Source organism: Thalia democratica, chromosome 2 (genome assembly GCF_965202585.1).
Source record: "Thalia democratica chromosome 2, ktThaDemo2.hap1.1, whole genome shotgun sequence".
In the NCBI taxonomy this organism is placed as follows: Eukaryota; Metazoa; Chordata; class Thaliacea; order Salpida; family Salpidae; genus Thalia; species Thalia democratica.
The window spans coordinates 39,760,703-39,786,613 of record NC_139166.1 but is presented as its reverse complement, the minus strand read 5'-3'; the positions used below and the strand labels follow the sequence as shown (position 1 = coordinate 39,786,613).

General features: G+C 25.6%; 1 protein-coding gene across 6 annotated transcripts in view; it reads right to left on the bottom strand.

Annotated features, from left to right (window-relative positions):
- The window catches only part of LOC145849819 (integrator complex subunit 10-like), a 47,355-nt gene extending 41,478 nt beyond the window's left edge, over nt 1-5,877 (bottom strand). For 3 of the 6 annotated variants that reach the window (XM_082954887.1, XM_082954890.1, XM_082954888.1), the window contains exon 1: nt 5,744-5,877. In XM_082954887.1, the coding sequence (XP_082811013.1) occupies nt 5,744-5,869 (126 nt within the window). In that variant the 5' untranslated portion in view covers nt 5,870-5,877. The remainder of the gene's footprint in view (nt 1-5,743) is intronic. The other 3 variants (XM_082954892.1, XM_082954893.1, XM_082954894.1) reach the window with 2 other exon arrangements.
- Nucleotides 5,878-25,911: the final 20,034 nt, after the last annotated feature.

The following is a 25,911-nucleotide window of genomic DNA, read 5'->3' as shown; positions in this document are numbered from 1 at the left end:
ATGAAAGTGTCCTTGCCAAAGATCATCTATACTAAAAAAAGGCATTAAAAAAATGCTTGTTTAAGTAGAGTAGTTGTCATGGTTACCACAGATTAAGCTGAGAAAAATTTCCTGACTTTTCCTGACTTTTCTAAATCAAACTCTTAATTTAAATTTATTCTAAAATACATAATCTAACACTTGAAACTATATAAAGCTTTCAATCTAATTTTAATACAGGTTAAAATATTTTTTTTTTTGCTGAATTCAATCATCAAACTTCCATTACATCACTTGAACCATCTGTTTATAATTGATGTATTTGCAATAAACAGCTTTATCAGCAAAATACTTGTATTATTACCTTAAAAACACAGCTTGTCTGAAAAAAGACTCATTTTTTAGCATTTCCTAGCATAAATGTATCTAAATAAACAAAACAACATATAAGAAACTTTTACAATTAAAACCTTAAAATAATAACTAACTTTCACAACTATAATCTTAAAACAATAACAACTTTTACAGTTGAAACCTTAAAACAATAAAGAACACATTTTTTTAAATTTCCTAGCATAATTGTATCTAAATAAACAATCTGAAATACTGATCTAAAAACTAAAAATGATTAGTCTGAGTTTGAAAACCCAATACATAAAGTAATAGTTTTCTGTACAAATAATTCTAATCTAACACCGTAATACAAAAAATAAATTTACTCTTCACCAGTAATAAGCTATTTATTTAACTAAAAAAGTAAACTTTAGTCAGACTTAGCTTAAAAGTTGTAAAACAACCTAGAATAGGGGTGCGCAACATACGGCCCGCAGATTGAAAATGACCTGCCCCTGACCGTTCTTTAAACTTAAATGGGACCCGGCCCACAAATGAAAATGCCGGCCCGTAAAAGGTATGTTTTACTAACTTTTTATAAAACTTTGTATCATATTTTTACAAAACAAAACTGTAAAAATTTTATTCTAAAAACATGCTAAAAAATGACTTCTGTAAATTAATGTGTACTAATAAATTCATTATTTAGTCCTAATATTTTTCTAACTTAGTTGGAATATCTTTTTGCCAAGTTACACAAAGCAAAGTGTTTTTTAAGTACAATATTTTACATACGTACCTTTGTTAATTCTATTTTTAGATATTATTTAAACATCTGACATGTCTCAATCTACATCTTATGTTGTCAGACCTAATAAATATTCTTCAAATTTGAAGGATTCAAAAAAGAGATCAACTGTATCCATAAAATTAGATTTAGGACGGATCCAAAACTTCTATATATATTGAAATCGGACCGGATCCGGATCACTTCTTAAGATTAGTATCCAGTTGGATTTGGATCTAAAAAGTCATTATTTGGCTGGATCCAGTATCTGGATCCAGTAAATCACTAATTCAAAATGCTCCGTTTGTAAAAGGATTCTTTCCACGTCTGGCCCGTTAATTTAAAAACGTTGCCCACCCCTAACCTAGAAGGTATAAATATCTAATAATAATAAATATTTACTTAAAACATGCTTTACTTATATAAATTGTTCACTTAGTTTAATAAAATACTACCCAAACTATTTAATATAAAATCCTTGAACTAAAAATCAACTAAAAAGAATATACTTAGGTAACTGTAAAAAAGTACATAAAAAAGTAAACTATATCTGTAGTACAAAATATTACCTCTTATCATTTAGTATAAAATTTGTAACAAATAAATATACTATTATTTATTTTAAAAACTTAAGTTGTTCTTCAAAAATACAAATAATAAGTAAACTTAATCTTGGCATATTCCTCTCTTATAACTTATTTTATAAATTTAAATAATTTTGAAAAAATTATAAAGAGATAAAGTATACACATCAGTTTGTTACACAAAATATTAAACTAACTGCTTAATTATAAAGAACTCAATTATTTACTTAAACAAAAAACACTTTGATTCTAAAACTATGCTAGATAAACTTTTGTGTATATATCACAGTTTCACTATGGAAATGTCCTTGCTACAGATCATCAATACTAAAATACTTACAAAATCTACTTGTTCAAGTAGGGTACTTGTTCAATATGTTAATAGAAATTTTTTTTAATTTTATTAAGGATATTCTACTAATTTATACTAGATGAAAGTATTGGAAATTAAATAATTTTGTAAATTTCTAGGAAAATTTTGGAATTTTTTTCTGATTTTAAAGGTTTTTTAATCAATTTTTACCATTTGAAGGCTTTGGAAAAGAAGGAATTTTGTAAATTTAAACTGACAAAATCTGACTTTTTTTTTATTAAATTTCCTGACTTTTTTTCAAAACCTCCCATTTTTTCCTGACATTTCCTGACTTTTGTCATTTTTTAAAACTTTCCTGACTTTTCCTGATTTCCTGACCAAGTGGCAACCCTGAGTTGTTCAATATGCTAATAGAAAATGTTTGCAGTTTAATAAAAGATAATTTATTAAATTTCATAAGATTAGCATTGGAAATAAGGTAATTTTGTACATTTCTTGGGAAAATTTTGCAACTGTAGTCTGACTTTATAGGACTTTTAATTAATTATTTACCATTTGAAGGTTTTGAAAAATAAGGAATTTTGTAAATTTGATCTGACAAAACCTGCGTTTTTTCAAAATACCCTATTTTCCTGACTTTCCTGACCTTGTGGCAACCCTGCTTACATATTGTCTAAAATTATTTTGAGTTAAACTTTGAAAAATAAGTACTTAATAAGTACATATTTTGTGCTCAGTGAATCAGTAAAAACTGGTGTATATTTGAAGCAAAAAAAATTATGTCTGGCAAGATACTCCACAACAACTAATCATCATAATAACTTTCAAAATAAATGTTCAAAAAGCGTTTATAGAACAGGGTTGCCACTCGTTTTTTCAAATTTTTTTCCAGGTTTTTCAAATTTTTTCCAGGTTTTTAAAAGTAAACATTTTTGGGTCTACTTTTAGTTTTAAGTTAATTTCTATAAAAGAAACGGTGTTAAATAGTACAAAAACTTTTAAAAGATGCTGTAAAGTTACTTTTAATGTGTTTTTAATAAAAAAAAATTTTGATGATGACAAAAAAAATCTTATTTATATGATAGATTTTTTGTGTCAAATTGAAATTTTAGTAGTAAGTTTAAATTTCACATCAACTTTACTTTTAAAGAGTTCTTTTGTTTTTATATTAAAAATTTTTAACTACACTAATCACCGCTATTTATATCAAATGCAGCCAGCAAAATACTAACTCTACAGGGTTTGCCAAATTTATTTCAGAAATTTCTTCCAGGTTTTTAAAAATACTTTTTTTGGGTCTATTTTTAGTTTAGAGCTAAGTCTAAGATTAAAAATGTGTTAAATAGTATACAGGGTTCATGAACAAATTTTAAAAAAATTAGCCTGATTTTTTAGAATTTTGACCGATTTAGCCTGATGTTCACCTTCCTGTTATGTATTTTTTTAGAGTATGCACTTCTCATTAAATACGCATTTTAATGTTCATTTCTAGTACGCATGCTTTGAAAAGTACACATTTATGCTACCAATTTTAATTAAGTACACATTTTAGTACGCATGTTTTATTAGTTACAAATTTTTGAACCAAGATAAAAAAAATTGTCAGTATTCATTTTTTATTAAGACTAAAAATTCTTAGTTATAAACTCTCTATTAAGTAGCTGCTGTGTTCAGAATGGGTTAGTCTTGTTAATAACTTCAACAACTTTTAATAAACAAACAGTAAAACATGTTATTAATATACTGCTATGAGTTTTAGTCTATTATGTATTTGGTATAGAGTTTTAAATTTAGGAAATATAACAGTTAAACTACTTAAGCTTTATAAAACATAGCTGATGTAAACAAATTCAAACCAACAGCTAAGTTGTTTTAATTTAACTATTAGGTTACATAACTTGATTATCCAAATTAGGTCAATTCAAATTCTTAATTTTTGATTATATAAACTATATATCTAAATATAAAATGAAGTTTAGAAAAATAAAAATAGGTACCTAGATCTGATTAAAAAGATTATGATTATGAAAAAAAAAATTATAAAATACTTTTATAATAAAAACTTTATTAAGAGAAAACTAAAAATATTTATTTTTTGTAAGTTTTCAAATTATATCTTGACATATAGTTTGAATTAGAAAAAAATGCACACATAAGTCTGATTATTATAATCATGATGGTGAAAAAAAATTCAAAAATTTAAATTTAAATAAATTATTCAGTTTTTCTTCAAAAATCAGAATTTAAATAGTGGTAATTTGAATCATTGTGCACCCCAACTGTAATGTTTAAACTGTATAATCCATAATAAAATTTCGTAATTGTGACCTATATAATCTACTCAAAAGAAGATAAAAAAGATACTTAAATTTCTATTAAAAACTCAAAATGTTTTTAAGCATTTGCATTAACAAATAATGACTGATTTTGTCTTTAATAACTTAATTTACATCTCAATTTGATCTTTGAAAAAAATTCTTAGTTTTTTTTTATCAAGAATTTTCAAGCATTTGAACTGAGAAAAACTGAGATTCTCAAATTTTTAAATAAAAAACTGATTTAGCCTGATGTTTTTAAATTTTTTCAAAAAAAACTTATTTTGCCTGATTTAACCTGATGCACACAAACCCAGAGTATAACAACATTAAAAAGATACTGTAAAGCTGCTTGAAATGTGTTTTTTGATGAAAAAAAATTTGATGATGACAAAAATGTTTATCTATATGGTAGATTTTTCGTGTAAAACTTATTTTAAGTACTTAACATGTAAAAACTGTTTAAAATTCCGGTTTTTTAGCTTAAATTATCAAATTCCAGGTTTTTTCAGGATTCTAGGTTTTTTTGTGGCAACCCTGTTTATAGCAAACTGGAGTACCAATTATTTACGTTACCTGTCACTATTTTAAGTAGTTTAAAGATCTGGTTGACTGCATTAAATTTTAACTACATATAGACTGAAGCCTTTATTTTCAAATAAACCTGAGTTTTATCAAGTAATAACATTTTTTAATGCTGCTTAACCTATATATTTAATTTAGTTTATAAAGATTATTTATAAAAGGAATAGTATTTAAATACTATAAATTTTAATCTTTAATTTACCTTTCTTATTTTTGCAATATATTTCTGAAAATATAACTATTTAAAAACTTTCTGTTATGATTAACTTTAGGTGAGCACCAATATCAAACTGAAAATATAATACATTGGATGTCTTATTTAACCATAATTCTAGGCTAAAAAAATGATACTTTGTTTTAAACAAGCTATAAAAAAACATAGAAAGAACTAAATTAATATATTTTAAACTAAAGTATTTAATAAATTTTATTTTACAACATCATAATCAATATAAATTATTTTATTGATATAATCACATTATATTGTAAAATAAAAACAATTAAATATTTAGGTTTATTAGTTTATGATATATAGTTTAATTTTATTTGTGTATTTAGAAAAGGAAAATTTTTAGCCTCAAATTATGACTAAATAAGATATCAATGTATTATAATTTCAGCTTGATATTGGTGCTCACCTAAAGTTAACCATAACCAAACTTTCTTTTGTTTTCTTACTAAAATCATAATGAAACCATTGTAGAACAAACAGTCTGTTTATTTTTATTCTTGATTGATATAAAGCTATCAAATGATTCTTTACTTATATATAAAATTGAAAATTAAGAAACAATTTAGTTAGTTTTAAACTTATACATAAAAACTATAAATTTAATTAACAAATTACTTCAAGTTTCAAATTGTCAGCACAGAGTGTTTTTGCAGTTGTTATAAAATTTTTTGCTTTCCAGATGTCTTTTTCTATTAATTGTTTTGCTTTATTAGTAATCCAGTCATTTTCTTCTAAGCACATTTTTGTTATTTCACAATCTAATAAAACCTAAAATTTTATGTTTAATATTACCATGTTACTTTAGAAAAAAATTCTGCGTTTAATAAATCCCCCAAACTATATTCTGATAAAACAATGAAAACAACCTTAGCTTATTGAAAAGTTTGGTTTTGGTACTGGTTTTAAATAAAAAACTTAAACATAAGTAACTCATTTTAAAAAGTTTATTAATTAATTTCATTTAGCGTATCTTCATAATAATCTTGCTAAAAACTGTTTAGAATATGGTGTAAATTTAGTCTAAACTAAACTTAAATGTTTAAATGTCTAAGTAAAAGTAGTTACGTCATAGATAGTTAAGTGTAAAAATCTATTTAATAGGTTTAAATAAGAGTTAAATTAAAAAACTATACATAAAAATGTAAGAATAAAAACATTTAAGATAATAGAAACTTTACTTGAAACTAAATTAAAATTGTATTGTTATTGTCGGTTTTTGTAATGTACTTTTTAATTTAGTTTCAAATAAAATTTCTACAATCTTAAATGTTTTTAATTTAACAGTTTTGTCTTAAAAATGACTTAGAATCAGTAAAGTATAGCTTAAGTCTTAACTCTAATTAAGACTTTTTAAAAAGATTATAAAACATGACTCTTTATTATGTAACTATTTTTACCTAGACATTTAAAAGCCATTTTATATAACTAAGTTTACAACATACTCTTATCAGTTTTTAGCAAGCTTATTCTGAGGATGCACTAGATTAAATCAATAATTAAACTTTTTTAAATGCGTGACTTATGTTTAACTTTTTAAATATAGCTTAGTAGTACAACATTACTAATCAAAAGAGCTGTTATTAATCAATACTATAAAGTTTTATAATTTATGCTTTATAATATAAAAAGTTACAATAAAAAATAAAAACTTTTAAAAGTACTTTAAATAAACATTTCTGATGTTTAATATTTTAGTTAAAATTTTAATCAAACAATTTCACTATTAATAATTAAAAAACAAACTATTTTAACAAGTCAAAATCAAGAGTTTATAATTAAACTAATGAATATTTAAAAATTAAGTAAAAATATATAAATTTAGTAATTTTTCAAACATAAAAATAACTTTAATAAACAATCAAAATAATAAATAAATAACTGTTTACAAAACTAAAAAATATTTATTTAAGAATAAAACAAGTCTAACTTAATTTCAAAATACTGGAAACAGGTGACAAATGTACGAAGCATTACTTTTGCACGAGCTTTATCTGTTCTAACGTTTTAACTTGGATTAGTATAGGGGTGGGCAACGTAAATAGTTGACGGGCCGGATCAAAAAAAAAGGTCCTCAGCGAGCCGGAGCATTTCGAGTTAGTGATCTACCGGATTCAGCTGGATCCTTTTTTAGATCCGGGTCACAATTTGAAAATATTATCCTCACCCGGCTAAATACTTATTTTAAACAAAGATCCGGATCCGAATGGAAGCTAATTTAAAAAAGATTTCGATCCGGCTGGATGCTAATTGATCGAGTATTTCAGAGTTTTGAATCAATATTTAAATTACCAAGGTTCTCAAGTATAGAATTTTGTGTTAATTTTTATTAAAAATTTATAACTCTATATTTACTATAACTCTGGACCGAATTAATACTAGTTAGTCTTATAAAAACAATAACTTACTTACTAAAACATACTCGAGCCTAATATTTCAAGCTAAAAAATTTTAAAATTGTTAACTATCCAAAATTATCTAATTTTGGTAATCCTTGGCTGAAGCTTTCATTAATAATAATATTCAGAAGTTAACTAACAATACAAAATTAAACTACTAACTTTTAATTTGAACAAACTAATAAAGATCCATTACACACATTTGCACGTATAAAAGAAACCAAACAACAATTAATTCTGATATAATAAACAATTTTACCATAAAAAGCGAAAAAAACAGAATTAAAAGATCTTGGTGAAACACTAAAGGTTAATCATACAGTACAGTTGTTTAAATCTAGTTGCATGACGGTTTGGGAAAATCTGCAAGTGCACTGAAATACCGATTAAGTTTGAAATTAGCTTATCCATGTTAATGTTTATGGTCGGAAATGTTTGTTTTCAAATGTATGAACTCTCAAACAAAACAAATAATTTCATGGTCATATTTTGAAGTTGACAAACTTCGGCTCTTTCAATAATACAAAAAATCTATCTTAAAATCTACTAAAAGCAACGAAAATTATATGTTTGATTTAAATTTTCATATCAACATTTTTAAAAAACAGATAAACCTAGATAAAAAACTGCTTTGGCTTAAAATTCTAGTACTTTTACTTTCAAAATATCAAACAGTAATGATCAACTTATGAAACTTAATTAAGTTCTGTACTCTAAAAATAATATTGTCAAACGATTCATCTAAAATACTTTTATAAAAGTATAACATAAAATAACGAAATACTAAAATAAAAATTAGATTAATTAATCATTAAACATGATGACCATATTAATTTAATAGACTTTTAGGCTAATATCAGTTTCACTAATGAAAATAGTCTTAAACGAAAAACTAACATATAAAACTGTCATATTATATTTTAAATGTAAGGTTAAAGAGTTTAGAAAGAATAATTACACTAAAAAGAAGTCAATGAGACATTTGTGGATCTTCAAAGTTTTTAACAAGATTTAAGATTTTAACGCAGCTAACTTTTGTTTATATACATAGTTGAGATCAACTTGAGAATGTTTGTTTGCAAATATATCTAAACCCAAACAGAACAAGTAAGTTCATTGTCTTCTTTTTTAAATTAACAAAGTTTAACTTGTTAAATAGGGCGTAAAACTTTTAAGGTTTGAATTTCTTTAGTGTACTGTCACAATTTAGCAGTTCTAACTATATATTGCTAGGTGCATTTTTGGTGTCAAACGTCAACTATGATGACACATTATCAAATTCTTTTATTAGTTGTTGAAAGTCTGCAAAACGACGACCAAATTCATTATTAAGTAAAACTAATGTCATCAGTTGGTCATCACTAAACTTAACCATATAATTAATCAAAAAGTAATAAAAAAATCAATAGCAGAAAGGATTGGAAATTGTAGTCTCAACTTAAAATATTTTATTAAATTTAATGTTGATCAGTTTGACTTTAAATAATTGTCAATGCTTAAAAATATTTTTTAACTTTTCTAAACAAGTATAAAAATAAACTCACTACACATCTGGCAAAGACAGCAATTTTTAACACGTCCATTTTTTATGAAAAGGTAAGATCATTAAAGTTAGTTCAGCAAACAATTGTTTTTGGATAATTTAAGAAAGGATTACTTCAACTGACTCGAAACAGAAAAATATACTTTAACAAAAGAGTGTTTTTATCACCACAAATATAAAAAGCCAATGTTACAAACGTTTTCAGGGTCAAAGTTTACATTTTTGTTTTATTAAAATAATTCTTAAAAGGTTTTTTTACAAATTTTGTAATATTTACATTGGTCGGCCAGATTTCATATAAATTTTAAAAATGCTTAGCGGGCCGGATCAATTTTGTCTGCAGGCTGGATTCCATTTAAATTTAAAAAAGGTTTGGGGGCCGGTCATTTTCACTTTGTGTGCCGGATCCGGCCTGCGGGCCGTACGTTGCCCACCCCTAGATTAGTAGAAGGCTACAATAAACTTAAAATAAGTGATCTTGCTTTAAAGTTAGTTTAAAAGAGTGATATAATAGTCTGGAATTTTTTTTTTTTTAATATTGTGTAATATTATAAGAAAAAACAAACTATGGTAATAAATATGAATAAATAAAAACGTTCTTTAATGTAGGCTGTTTAAATATGCTACTCGTTACAATGCAAATAAAAGTAACTCTTATAACTATTTCTAACGACTTAAAAAAATGTTGTTTATGTTCAAAATTACTGTATTTTTATCTTTAAAGCTACTTACAGACGTTTGTTGTGAATTTATTTAGCGAAAAGGAGTGATTGTTTATTTTAAACCAAACTACCTCCTCTATTGTTAACAAAAGGAAGTTACTGTTTTTTCTTCTGAGGTTTATTTCGGTAGGTCTTTTTAGGATGTAATCAATTTTTTCCAAATTTTATTAAAAATCCCTTAAATTTGCTGACTAAGCAAATACGCATATAGCTTTTTTCAATGAGCTAAAATCATTCAACCGTATAAATTGATGCTAACAGCTAAACAGTCTTATATAACATAAAACTTTTTTAGTGAAACAATAAAATCTTATAATATTTGAAATTATAAACAGTATTAATGGTGACACAGTTAACAGCACAAAAATAAATATAATTGATGTTAGCCTAATTTAAGAATGTGATAATAACGTGTTTATTATAGTATTTTAAGTCCATTTGTTTAGTTGAAGTACAGTAACCTCTCGCTTATTTACGCACATTGTGTCCACAGAAAAAGTGCGTAAAGATATGAGAGATCGTAAAGATACGAGAGGTATCAAATATACTTACTATAATGACTGTTTTTTTTTATATTGCTTCTGGTTAAAAGCAGACTGGGGACTTTCCCATTTTAACAATTTGTTTAATTTATTTATAAATATGAAAACAAAAGATAATAATATACATATATATAAAAAAGGAAATTAAATTTATATAAAACAATAGTACTTTTAACGTTATAATCCAATTTTAAATAAATAACACTTGTAGAAAAATTCTACTAATTTTAATAAAAAGTAGATTTAGTTTTTTTATTTATTTATATGTGACTAATTTTAATACTTAACATTTATATTCTATTCTACTTAGCAAATTCAATTTATAATTAAGCATTGTTTACAATTAAGAAATGCTGTGGTGTTTATATTAAAATGTGCTTATATAACCTTATAGAAAAATATGCATTTGGTGCTATAATAGATTTCTTCTTTGAATAAAAGTATATAAAGAATAAGAAAAATGTTAAATAAAAATTGTTTATTTTACAACAACTTTTTTTTAATTTGACCTTTGCCCACATAAGGGTAAACTTGTCTTGCATGGAGCGCACTTTTTGCTAAGAAGTTTCATAAGATTTCATTTTTTGATTTTTATTCATATAAAGGGCAAGAGTGCTGTATTATTTATCTGTGTTTTAAACTCTTATTATTCGAGTTTACTTTCATCATTTGACACATTCATATTTCTTTCAAAATTTTAATTTAATCTCTTATTGTTAACCAAATTTCTGATATACTGAGGTATAACTAGATGTTTATCAATTTAGTAAAGGAACATAAGTTTATAAAGTCTAAAGATATATAGAGGTGAGTTAGCATTTAAAAATATACAATAAGCCTAACTTCAGCAATATTAAAAAAAAAATTATTTTTAGAATTCTAAAATGCGTAACTAAACGAGAGTGCGTAACGTCACGAGTGCGTAAAGATCCGAGAGGTTACTGTATTCACTAAGTTTTTAAACTTGTGAGTGTTTGCTAAAAATACTATATATAAAAGATATTTAATTAATATATATCCCTATTTAAATGCTTAAAGTATATACCATAAGATTTTTTTATAATTAAAATAATAAATATTGATAGTGATAAATACATGGTTTTATATGTACTCTATTTTACCAAAGTTTCAATTTCTGTGTTTATTCAAAAAAATAAAAATGTGGACGCTCACAACTAAGGTCGATGTGTATTGGTGTGGAGAAAGACCTTTTGGTCATCGAGCTGCACACCATTTACTTGTAACTAATGCTTTGAGCTAACTTAACAGTAATAATGAAAGAATAAAAACAAAAAACTAAAAAAGTACTTATATATACATTAAAATTTTTTCTTTTTTTATAGTTTTAACACGGTAAGCACCCTTATTTAACCCATTACTGCCAATATTGACCATGGAAACCATAGTCTACCATGGGCTCCACACTGTCTCCTCCCCTAGATTTTGGTTTTTATGATCATGTACATTCACATTTTTCTTGTTGCCCTCTCTACAAGAGCAACCACAAAAATGCAACAAATATCTCAAATTAAATAAGGGAAGAATTAGTAATGTCAGTATACGTAAAATATTTAGTATAGTCATAAAACTGTAAGAGCACCATGTATAACATGTCAAGTGACTTATAGTTAATACTTAGGTTTTCATTTAACACCTAGTATTAAGTTTTATTTACAGAATTGATTGATTCCACCCTATAATAGCCTTAGTAACAGTTTGTTTCTTTGCTCATACAATTTAAATTTGCTTTTATAAAATCATTTGAAGTATATTGCTATAAAAAAAATGGAGGAGGTTGATTTTTAGTGAATTTTAAAAATTCAGAAATTTTTTTTTTCATACTCTCTCCCCTTTTTACTTTACATAAAATTAAAAAAAAAAAAAAAAAAAAAACATTTTTAATAATGCACAATAAATTTGTATTTTATAAAACCTTTCTAAAACCCAGTGGCCACATTGTTTCTGTTTTTACAACAAAACTATATTTTTTATTAGAAAAAGTCAAACAAAAGTAAAAGAACTTAAACATCATAATTAGTATTATAAAAATTTCACTTAAGTATTTTCAATTAGCCACGCTTTATCCTCTAATGTGATTCCTCTAATGATTTTTTTAAACAATTTTTATAGAAATAAAAAACTTGGACTTAAAACTTTTTGAGTCCAAGGTGAGTACTAAGTTTTTTTTATGAATCTGGAACCCCTGTTATGCTTTTTAAACCCTTTATCAAATTTTTTATTAGGTTTAAATATTCTTATGAAAGCTAAAATTATATACCATAAGATAATTAATTACCATAAGATAATTTTCACAGAATAAAAAATTGCTAATTAACTTTTGTATAAAAGTTTAAAAGATTATATAGAAGAACAATTTTAATTGGTGATTTCCTCTAAATTAAAAAAAAATTATTAAAATTCTGTCTTCTTCTTAGTTTTTTAATAAATTGACCTCATATTTTCAGGAAGTGATTCATGCATTAGTAGAAAAGATCCTATTTTAACAGTTTGAAAAAAAATTAAGAAGCTTATGACCAAACTATTTATTACTAACCAATTTATTATGTTTTTATAGGCCATAGGGAGTCTGATTTTTTTTTACAAAATATAATATTGACTCTTCTTTGAAAGTTTAAAATATATACTATAAGATAATATCTATAAAGAACAATTATTATAATTAAATTTTATAATTTTCTTTTCTCTATTAATATTATATGAAACAAAAAATTTTAGAACTCGGTCAGATCTCAATTTACAAAAAAAAAATCTGGATCCGGTTTGGGCTGGATCTAAATTTGAAAAAAGATCATTTGGTTTGGGCTGGATCTTAAATTAAAAAAAGATCCGGATCAGATCTTAGATCACTAGGTAACTCAGGCTGCTGATAGTTTTTATAACTTTGTTTTATAACTAAAACAATGTTTGAACAACCAGTATTCTGTTTTACCACAGATCTGTTTATTTATAAAGATAAAAATAAAGATGAAGGGAATAGCAAAATATTATATGTGTAAAGTAGTTTTTTAGTTAATATTTCAATTTAAATGTTTAAAAAATTCTTTTTTAAAGTTTATTTGAGTTCACATTATACAATCAAAAAATGTGGATCTGCCTAATTGGAAGTTAATTTCTTATAATTCTTATTTTTTACTGAGATCATTACATAAAAAAGTGGACCTATTTACACGTTATTCTATTGAATAAGGTTTTATATAAATACTGACGAGGTCTTTGACCAAAACAGTGGCAAAACAAGTATTACTTTTTGAGCTCAAATCAGAGAGTTATGTGATTTAGACTTTTATTACACTGGAAATTTGTATATAGTTTTTTTCAAATAAAACAGATCAAGTTATTCCTAGTATAAAAACAAATTATACAGTAATCTTCCTTTATTCTATCAGCATATGTTTCTGTGTGTCAACGAATCAACACACTTCAACTGGGTTCTGTAAAAAAATAGTTACTGTAATGAGAGAATAGAATATGTGTATACATGTTTTCATTAAGAAACATATGTTGGTAGAAAAAAGGAAGATTACTGTATAACTTGTTTTTATTTATATTCCAGTGAAGTTACCTCACTAGGATCTTTTGTTAACAAACGATTAAAACTATATTTTGAACAGTTATTCTTAGTATATAAATTATATTAATGTAGTGTTTATTTCAGTATTATTTTGTTATATAACAATGACTTCTGATATTTTTTAATCTAAAAAAACCTTAAAACTAAAATTAATAATAAAAAAATGTTTTGTTTATTTTTTATGAAATAATTTTTTTTACAAAAGTGTTAAAATCTGTTTAGAAAAAGTTGTTTAACAATTAATTAGGACTACTGAAAAATTTTTAGAACAATTGCTCAAAAATTGAAAGAGTAGGTAGAATTTTAGTGAAATAGTCTATTTTAGGCCCTCCCATAAGGAACCTATAGAATGCTCTTACTTTGATCGCTTATATCTAAAAAGTTGCTTTGAGCTTTAACAAGCAGTAAAAAATAACAAGGAACTTATCATAATTTGTAAAAAATAAGACTAAGTTTCAAAAAACAACTTTTCCCCCTCCCCACCCCCTATGCCTTTAATATTTTAATTGATAAACCAAAACTCTTTAATTGATTAAAGTAAATTGGACATTATATAAAATAGTTTAAGCTAATAAAAAGCTGATAAATTATTACTTTTAATTTAAAACAAAAAAAATGTATAAAGATTGTTTTTTATTAAGTCCTTCTATAAAAAACCCATTGAACTTTCATCTTTTTACCCTCTTATCTCAATAACTAAAAAAAATTGAAAATAAAATAAAAATTATCTGCTATTTAAGTTAAATTTCCCAACCCCTGGTGTTACATGTAATATACTTTTCTTTAAGAAAAGATCTTTTTTTTAAGTTGTTTTTCAAAATTTTCAAATAAGTTTGAATTACAGTAGAAATGAGTTTAAACTAATTTTATAAAATATATTTTAATAACATATTTTATATTTAAAAAAAAATCTTAAGTGCTCAACTTGATGGATATATAGAAAAAAATTATTTAATTAATAAAATGTGCTGATGACAGGATACGAACCGTAGTGCATGTTCTATTATCACAATGTGCCGCCTCGATTGCTCTACTATATCGACTATGTTAAAGATTCAGTTTCTGCGTTAATATATGTAATAAGTTGAACAACTTGAAACAAATTTTTGCGTTACTCCTTATTTCTAGTTTTTAATTAAATAAATGTCTTATAATATAGTTAATCACGTACTTATTTTCTTATTTATTTATGTTGATCCCAAATAATTAAAACAAACAAGATAACTTACAGTTAATTTTTTAAAAGATTATGGATATTTTTTTTAAGTAATATTTAATAATGAAAAAAAAAACTTGAATAGGAAATCCAAGTATAAATAGTATTTCAATTTATGTGAATTGTTATACCGAAACATAAGCTTAATATTTTAATTTAAACTTCAAATTGCTAAAATACTTTGTCCCTTACAATCTTTATAACTATTTTGTATGGATCTAACAAAACTTACTCTTTTTTTTCCAGTTCACACTAATTTAATTTTACATTTGGTTTTTAAACAAAATATTTCCAGTTTCTTTTTATACAAAAATAAAAAATGGTTAGATTAGAGCAATCAAAAAAGTCACTGTCTACAGTCTTTTACAAACACTTCGAAAAGACTTTTCGTTTATTACAAAATAAACATTTTCAATTTTTATTCAAATATTTTTTAGTAAATAGAAGATATTTTCGAAGTGTTTGTAAAAGCTTTTTATATAAAAGTTTACTTATTACCAGATTTGATATTATCCTGCTTAACTTACATTAACAATTTTTTTTTTAAAAGTTTTACAAACACCTGTTTAAGACGATCCAAAGTTTTTTGTTTTCTTCTTCAAAGTTTGTTTATTTAAAGGGTTTTTATAAAAAACTGTTTAATTAAATTTTAATAATTTTCTTTTAAATTGGTTATACAGTAACCTCTCGCATCTTTACGCACTCGTGACGTTACGCACTCTCGTTTAGTTACGCATTTTAGAACTCTAAAATATTCAAAAATTAAAAAAAAAATTAATAATATTACACAAATTAGGTTTAATGTATGTTTTTAAGTGAAATTAGTATTTTTGCATTTTTAGTTTGTGCTTTACATAAAGAGCCTACTGAACTCCTATTGCTTTGACTTTTATAGCTTAGGTGTCTTAACACTCCTCCTTTTATACCTTAAAATTAAAAAAAATTTCAATTTCTCAAATTCTTATGGCATGAAATTTAATTTCTACTCAGAAATTCCATTAATATATATTTGATACAATGCAAGACAAGTTTATTCTTATGTGGGCAAAGGACAATTTAAAAAAAGTTGTTTTAACAAAAACAATTTTTATTAAACATTTTTCTTATATTTTATAGATTTTTGTTCAAAAGAAGAAATCCATTACTACACCAAATGCATATTTTTGTAAAAGACTATAGAAACAAATTTTAATGTAAACACCACACCATTTCTTAATTGTAAGCAAATGCTTTATTATAAATTGAAACTGCTAATTAGGATAGAACCTAAATGTTAAGTATCATATAAGTCACATATAAATAAAGATAAAATCTATTCATTATTAAAATTAATAAATTTTATTTATAAAATTATTTTATATCAAATTAAATTCTTTTTTTTTTAATATATGTATAGTTTCATTTTTTGTTTTCATATTTATAAATAAAGTAAATAAATTGTTAAAAGTTGGAAAGTCCCCAGTATGCTTTTAACTAAAAGCAATATCAAAAATAAGCTATTATAGTAAGTATATTTGGTACCTCTCGTATCTTTACGCAATTTTTCTGTGGACACAATGTGCGTAAATAAGCGAGACGTTACTGTACTTAGAATTTAGGATATTTTAAATATTTCATAAAGAATTATTTTCTAAACATTTATTTTACTTGATAGGAACAATGTTTGTATTTATATACTCTGTATAAAATTAAAATATTTATTTAGATAAAATTATAAAAAGACAATAAACAGACTATAAACATATAGATTTTAAGTAAAAATAAGTATAGCCTAGGTTAAACTAGGTAATATATGTTTTCTTTATTAATCATAAATAAATACTTTTAACTTTCTTTTAAATTAAGTTTTAACTATCGTAAACTTTAAAACTTGACTTGATTGACAAAAATTTATTTTCAGAATTTCATGTTTGTTTTTATTTTGTACCTAATAAAATTTATTTATAAGTAATTAAATTATCATGTTTTCTGCTACTCTAATTAAATAATTTGCTATTTGCTATACATAAAATAAGAAATCCACTTTATTTTACATAACATATGTTGTCGAAGTTTTTATATTTTCAAATCCTTATTTTTCATTACTTACTTTTAATACTTTCTGTTAGTAATTATGTTTACATTATATTTTAAAAATCATAATCACAATTAAAGATTTATATTTTATTAGTTTAGATTTTATAACATACTAAAAAAGTTTATTTTTACTTCAAAAGATTACGTTTTAAAAATAGAGGTGTTTATAACATTATGATCTATATTTTAAAAAATTAAACATAAGTAGCTAGTTAAAACATTTGCTGTAATTCATTAATTAACATTTTAATCATAAATTATATCTTTAAATTATTTGAAACTAACAATAGAATCTACAGAATTCATTAAATTAATTACGATAGTTATGTTTTATATTACGATTTAAAAAAAAAAAATATTTACTTCCCTTCATATGGTTTACGATCTTATGGTTATTATTCTTGGCTATTGCATTCTTTATTTCATTTTTTAGCCCTGCTTTTAAAATTATTACAAAAAAACTATTCAAATTAGGGGAAATTCGGTGAAAATTGATCACATTCGTCTTTTTATGGGTACTATTTTATGGGCACTATTTTATGGGTAGATTTGCTGCAATCAGTTCTGCCCATAATTTGATGTGATGTCATAAAAATTGTTGGTAGTACTTAGATGTTGCTGCAATTAAGTTGCTGCAACTAAATGAAAAATAAATACTGCCTAGGCCTTATATAAATATTATGGATAGTTTTTGTAATTTTAAGTTTATAAACAAACAAATAAAAAATAACTTGATTACACATAAACCAATAGTTTGATTAATTTATCTAAATTATATTTTGTAAACTGACAGAAGTAGTGGCTAGACTAACTAAAAGATTATGCATAGTTCTTTTATGTAATATTTAATAATAAAAAAAAAACTTGAATACACTTAAACCAATTGTTTGATTTATATGTATATTTATGTAATTAATATTTCTAATACTACCAGAATTAATGGCTTGTCATATTATAAGTATTTTTGATATTTTTTTTTACCTAAGTTTTTATAAACAAAATTAAAAAATTAAACTTGAACAAACACAAACCAATTGTTTGATATATAGTTGTATATATGTAATTTATATTTAGTAAACTTATAGAAGTGGGAACGGGTCACTTTTGCACAAAGACACTTTTGCACGAGGGGACACTTTTGCACGAGCGTCACTTTTGCACGAAGGGTCACTTTTGCACGGCATCACTTTTACACGGAGCGTCACTTTAGCACGAGGGGACACTTTTGCATGCTGTCACTTATGCACGGAGGGTCACTTTTGCATGAGGGGACACTTTTGCACGGTGACTTTTTTGCACGGAGGGTCACTTTTGCACAAGAGACACTTTTGCATGGCGTCACTTTTGCATGAGGAGACACTTTAGCACGGTCGTCACTTTTTAACGCAGGGTCATTTTTGCACGGCGATATTTTTACGCGTCAAAACTTTTTCACGACGTTACATTTGCATGTCGACATTTTGCAAAGCGTCACTTTCACACAGCGTTATATTTTCACAAATATACTTATGAACTGGGAAAATTTTAAACAATCAGTCAATTTTGAATGGAACTTAACTTTTGCACGCTTCTAATTTTATAAAAAAAATATATTAAATAAGTATATATATAAATAAATATATTTTATAAAAGTTAAGTTCAGTTATTGTAAAAATCATTTCTTTAAATTTCAAAAAAAAAAGAATACAATAGTTTATTTAACTATTCAAATGTAGATTTTTTTTACTGTTCAAAGTAAATTATTAAATAAAATAAAAAATACCTTTAACTAAAATAATTATAAAAAAAAGTTTTATTGAAAAATTTGAGCGTATTACATTTTACTTTCTTTAAAGAAGTTGTAACCTATAATTCAAGTATTCACACGTTTGTTGTTAGTGATGTTTTTCTAATTTTAAAAGTTAATTTAAAGTTATATATATATTTTGTAGTTCATATGTTACTAAACAAGATTCATAGTATATTATTAAACAAAAAATTCAGTTAATTTTCGTTTAGTTTTATTTTCTCTTATTTTTCTTTTCATTTAATTGATTGTTCATTACTAAAGATCTAAATATTTTAATGATTAAAAAAACTATGTTTAATAGCTCGTAAGAAGCTTTATAAGCATGTGGTGTACGACTTGATAACCGAAAGGTTCCTTTGTACACCAGGTCATTAGACCGAACTTTTTGAGCGCTTTTTTTATCGTTCAATAAACAATAAATTTATTAGCAGCACCTTTACTCTATTAACAATGAGTCATTTTTCAATGTATTTAACGATTATCCATCTAGTCAGTCTATTGTGAATGTCCTTGGAACGTTAGGTTTTTATTTTTGTTGTTAGTCAATGCATTTAAATATTTGATGTTGATAATTCTACATCAAATCATAAATAAGTGTAAGTTTATGGTTAAAATTTTGCTTTTTATGTTAATCTATAAATTTTATATGAAATTATGTTTTTATCTTTGTTTTAATAAATAAACTATTTGTGTTAATTTTATTTTTTCTTTATGTGTCTTTCAGTTTTAGTGGTCTAGGTGTTGATGCCTGGTCCATCATATGGACAGTAAACTCGTAACCTTATAGTAAAATATATAAAAAGACAAAGTTGTTGATTAATATATTAAAGTTCAAAATATACTAGAACAATTTACTTACACTTAAAGTACTTTTTTTATTCTAGTTTCTAAATAAATTATTTTTTTTGTCCCCGTGTAGTCCCCAAGGGCTTATGGTAGGAACTACCTTTATTTTAGGGAAATCCCCTTTTTTGTGCAAAACGCTTAGCGCGTTTAGCTCTTAAGGCTTTTACTGAATTTACCTTACTCACTAGGTTTAACTTAGTAACTAATAAGTATGTAATAAAGTTAATATAAATAATTTCTTTAATGAAATGAGTTTATTGAATATATGGTTTTAATGTAAATGAAAGTAGAAGTGATAAAGCAGCCAATATATCAGTTGAATAAAACTGCGAATATAAGACAACAAGTAAACACCAAATTCTACAAATTAAAATGTCTTAATAATGTTCTTAAAGTTTCTGAATGTTACAATCTTAAAATACATTAATAGGTCTTACTAATAATACTACTAATAATACAGAGTCTTAGTATATTTCGTTCTTCATGCACAACGATGGCTAAACTAAGCACAATATAATACGATAATACAAATAAACATCAAGATCTTATAAAATAAAAATAATAAAAAGTTCTTATAATCAATTTTGTGCCTCTCGCACGGTCTTATGGCTTAACTGAGCGTAATAAAAAACATTGTTAAAGTTTTATTGTGTGTTGATTTGATAAAAAATATATTTTAACGCCCCCTGGCGGTCATTTAAAAAACAACAAAATGCACATTTTGTTACATTTTCCCACCTAAAAGTCCTCAATTGAAGCCTTTTGATGGGGTTTTGCAACATTTTAAAGTGTTTCTTACAAGTATTAATGCATAATTTTTGAATATTAATTTTATATAGTTATTTGCCTTAACTAAAAAAGAATGCTCAATTTACTGGGATGTAAAGAGCTTATATAAATAGATTTATGCAAATTTTATATATTATTCGCGACTGGTTTCGGTGGCAAGAGATTGCGACCTTTTCAAGCAAAAATAAAATATGAAACTGCATATAACAATGTTAATAATTATACTGTTGTTTTATACCGTTTTCGCGTTTTTTTTTGCGTTTTTTATACTCTCTTCAGAACGATGTGTGCAGCTATCGTTACACCACCTCTTGCTCATCCTTTCAATTTTTTTTTTTGAAGAGATGAGGCAAGCCGGCATCGAGCCCTACCCCAGCTTTGGGTATTTTTTTAATTTTAATTTTTGTTTAGAGCACTGATTCAAATTCTGACATAAAAGAGTGAAACAAACACACAAATCTAAAGCATGCAAACATAAAGTCAATTTACATTATTAAGTACTATACAGGTTGTTTAAACACAGGGCCGTGATATAAATTTTAATAATTCTCTAATAAGTGTAAGAATTTTTTTTAAAAAGAGATGAAAAAAAGGCACCTGTTGACTAAAATTATTAATGAGGTTGTTTAATTGTTGTAAACAATGTAGCAGAACATTCAGTAATCTCTCCTTATAAAAACGTACGTTATCGTATTTAAAAAAAAACACACAAATCTTATTACTCAATATTACTAACTAAAACTTGTTACTCTTAGTAAGCCCAGCTGAAAATCAAAAGTATTAAATCAAAACCATGAAATTACGTAATAATAAAGGTAAACTAAAGTAAAAAATTCCAAATGTTTATACTAGAATTATTATTTACTATTTTAAACAGTTAAGTTTAAAACTACATTATCATACAACTATAAGTTTTCGAAAAGTATTTAAACAAACGTCTACTGTTCAAGGTGAACAATCAAATTGGTTCGACGAGGTGTTTTACATACTTCATGGATTCATCTGACGGAGCGGTTTCACTTTTCCTGGCTACCGCCCGAACAACTTCTGGGGTAGGTACAGCCCATGCTGTCTTATTCCTGGTTTGGACGTGTTTTGCCCAACCATGTATTCCAAGGTCTGGATGATCTGGGTGAAGGTTGTTTGAGTTGAGCACGTTTCTCGCTAGAAAGTGCTCGAACTCTGTTGTTTGCATTATTTTGAAATCCCAACTTTTTTACCTCTTCATGCAAGTGTAGAATCTAAGTAGGCTCACAAGCACAAGCATTTTAACATTGTTTAGTGTAATGGTTCACTACTGCTCTGAACTTAATTTGTTGAACCATCATATATTGTCATACATTTTGTTTTGAATAAAATGCAACTATTTTTCTTAAGTTCCTTGCAAAGAAAAATCCGCAGTAAAAGTATGTTTTTAGGTTGTTTGAACTTGAAAGTATAAATGCACTGTGTTATAGATAAAAAATCTATGTTACAGAATAAATGAGTATATGACAGATTGAATACGGCTAATGTGCCTTATGTTCCTTACACTCTCGAGCATCAAGTTTAACAACTCATTGAGAAACAACATTGTTAAAATAAAAAGTAAAAACTGTCTATTGTCGTATTTTTATATAAGAAAACAATGACTTACTCCAATCATTTTTTAGTTAATTTAAATAACTTTCTCGATCGTTAAGAAAATGCTTTTGAATTACGAGCGTTATTCTATAAGTTAATCGTTAAAAAGACAGTCTTTTAGTAAAATTGAAAATCTTTGTTGATGACTGTTAGCAGTGCTACCTCGAGTATCTATGTTCAACTACACAGAGCGATAAAAAAACTTTGCATTTCAGCGTTTAACGTTGTATGTAAGAGCAATTGTCGAATAGCTTAACGGTCGTTTTATTTGTAAATATAATAGTGAAAAGAAATTTTTTGTTAGAACACTTTGAAATGTTGTACATAAAGTTAGATTTTTATTGTTCAAGAATCTTAGCTGTATTTCTTGGTTTTCTTTTGGTGTTAGAGAAAAAAATTGTTTTTTATGAACTTCTCTTATCAAAAAAAATTTAAAGTCTTGTTATCACTTATTCCCATTGTTGCAATAATCATAATTATTTTATTCAAAAAAACCAAAAAGTTTTTAAACTGTGAAGTGAAATTTCCTTTACTAGAAAACTTTTCAAAACAATTGTATAAAGGACAACTTTTGACAGTTCAAAACTTGCAGCTGCATTTATAAGTTTCAATCTTTCAGTGTTGACAAGTTGTTTTTCAAATTTTTATTTAAAGAATTTCATATTGTTCAATAACTCCCAATATTAAAACATTTCATAAATTTTTGTTCTAACATACAAGAAAGCAAAAATAAATTTGACTGTGAAATGGAATGCTGGGAAATGGTGGAATAATAGAAACAAGTAAGATAAAGCTTTTAACAGTTAAAGATCTGCAGCTGCATTTATAATTATCGTTTTGGTTTTGGAACGTTTTTCCCAAAATTTTCTTAGCTAAAGAATTTTATGTACTGTTCTGTGACTGCCAATTAAAAGTATTTGGTAGCTAATTTGTTTAAAGCCAGAAACAATTTTAACTTATAATGAAGTTATTTTTTATAAAATAATTTGGAGTTTTAAAGCAATTTTACTTTAATTTAAATTTTAAATTTTTCTGCTGGAATTCTTCACAATGTGAAACGTCAATGTTTTGTATCGTGTAACTTGTGCTTGTTTCCCAATAATTTAACTAAATTTAATACTATGTTTTGAGCAAAAATAAACTATAGAGCGTGGTAAAGTCTTTGTAAATATAGTGAAAGTTGTTTTAATTACACATTAATCTTTTTGTCTTCTGCTTAATGTGTCGTGTAATAGAAAAGCTTTCACTAAACGCAACAAAATTTAAATTGATCACTTTAACTCGGTTATTTTATCAGGGTTGCTACTCGTTTTTTCAACAACTTTTCCAGGTTTTTCAAATTTCTTCCAGGTTTTTAAAGGTACACATTTTTGGGTTTATTTTTAGTTTAAAGTTTAATTTAAGGTAAGTAACAATGTTAAACAGTATAAAAAGATTGAAAAGATACTGTAAAGCTACTTAAAATGTGTTTTTTAGTAAAAAAATTTTTGGTGATAACAAAAATTTTTTATCTATATGATAAATTTCTTGAGACAAACCAAAATTTTATTACTTAACATGTAAAAATTCTTAAAAATTACAGGTTTTTTGTTCAAAATTCCAGGTTTTTCCAGGTTTTTTCAAAATTTCTTAAATTCCAGGTTTTTCCAGGTTATTTTTGCCTAAATTGTCAAATTCCAGGTTTTTCTAGGATTCCAGGTAAAGTGACAACCCTGTTTTATATTTCAAGATGTTTTATTGCCGCTTGACATTATAAATTAGTCGTGTGCGGTAAAAATGCATTTCTGTATGTGAGCGATAAGTTTATAATTGAAAAGTTTACAACTAAAGCAAATTCAAAGTTTTATGATTATTGTTGCTAATGTTATAAAAACGCTTCTCAAGTGCGACTTAACGTTGCAAATTTAACATTACATTAAATTAATTTTATATCAAAAAATTTTACTAAACGCACCGGCTGAAATGCAAAATTTGAAAATTTTGGTCAGCTTAATTTTTAATTTATTAGATTAAAATAATGCTAGTAGATCGAGAACAATGTTGTCACTCAAATTAATATCTCTCAATGCTCGAAAAAGTTTTAAAAACATGCATCAATCTTACATAAAAATACATTTGCAAGTCAAACAACTGTAAAAACTTTTTAATTGAGAACTAACTTTTTGTAGGAGCCCGATCGTCTATCTTGCAAAAGTTGTTTTTCGTTTAATGTAAGGTCGATTGGAATCGATGTACGAGGCCATTTCATGATTTTCCTGTCGTACGTTGAATTGTAGCTAGACTCACTGCTTTCTGATTTTGTGTCTGAATAGCCAGAGTCTAACTCTTGTTGTTTAGGATGTAATGTTGTCATCTGGCGTATGGGTTGCAATTGTGTCTGCTTTTGTTTATAAAATTCTATCTTGTTATGTTCAAAAGCACTTTTGGCTGAGGAATCTGCTACAGTAGGCAGTTTCTCATCCTCAGCATTCATAGTTTGTTGAGCCGTTTTAATTGCAATAGCGTTTTTATATTTATTTTCATTTAAAATATTTAGCAATATTATTACTTCTATTAGCAGTAATAAACTACTCAGTGTCGATGACTTTAGAATATCATAAAAACAATAAGGTATTTTTGTCTTATCGAAAGAAACTTTTTTAGACGAATAAGGTGCTTGCATCCCAAAAGAGTTAATGTAATAAACATTGTTTTTAAAATGAAAAGTATATTAAGAAATTTATATGGAATGAGGTTTATTTGTGTTCTCAAATTAGATGTTTTGGCTCTGTAATAACAATTTTTATAATGTAATCATCAGCATCTTCTCTATTTTTGTTAGGATCAGAAATAAAATGGTTACTGTCAGCGGAAGTAAACTGCTGGATGTTTTTGGACGAACGTTTTTGTTTTCTTTGTAAAACTTGCGTGTCTTCTGTAAGCTTATCGCGTAACAAACTTATAGGTTTGTTATTTATATTTAGCCTTGGAGTATTTCTGTTATTGGAAATGTTAACAGTTTTGGGTAGGTTAGATCGTCTATAACCTGTGTTACAAGTTTTTTGTGTACCATCGAAAGATTTAATACTAAATTTGCTGGCCCCTAATTGTCGCGAATAATTGCTATCGTTTTTATTCCTTCTAGGTGAAATTCTATTTGAATTAGAAACGTTACAGCAATTATTATAGCTTTTACAAAAGTTTCTTGTTTGTTATAATAATTACGTTCAAAGTTATAAAGTCTACTAACGTAATTTTTATTTTGGTGACGCCAATAGTTATTACTGTTACCATGGTTTTGGTAACGATTATTAAAGTCGTGCCTATAATTACCACCGTTACAATAATTTTGGTTTCGGTTATTAGAATTTCGCTGAAGTAACTAGAATTGTTAGTGAAATTTTTATTTCGATTGTTAAAATTACACCCGTAATCATTACTATTACCGTAGTTTTGGTAACGCTTTTTAAAGTTCTGTCTACAGTTACCGCTATTGTTATAACTTTGTTTAACATACCTGCAATTGCCGTTATTGCGACGCCCTTTATGTCGTTGGTGGCCTTGATTTTTTCTTGGCCTGTTACAATTGACTTGTGGATCGGATACAGGAGGGTCGTAATTTTGGCGTGACCAGATAGCCTGTACGCGGCGTTTGAACTGTATAAGATCT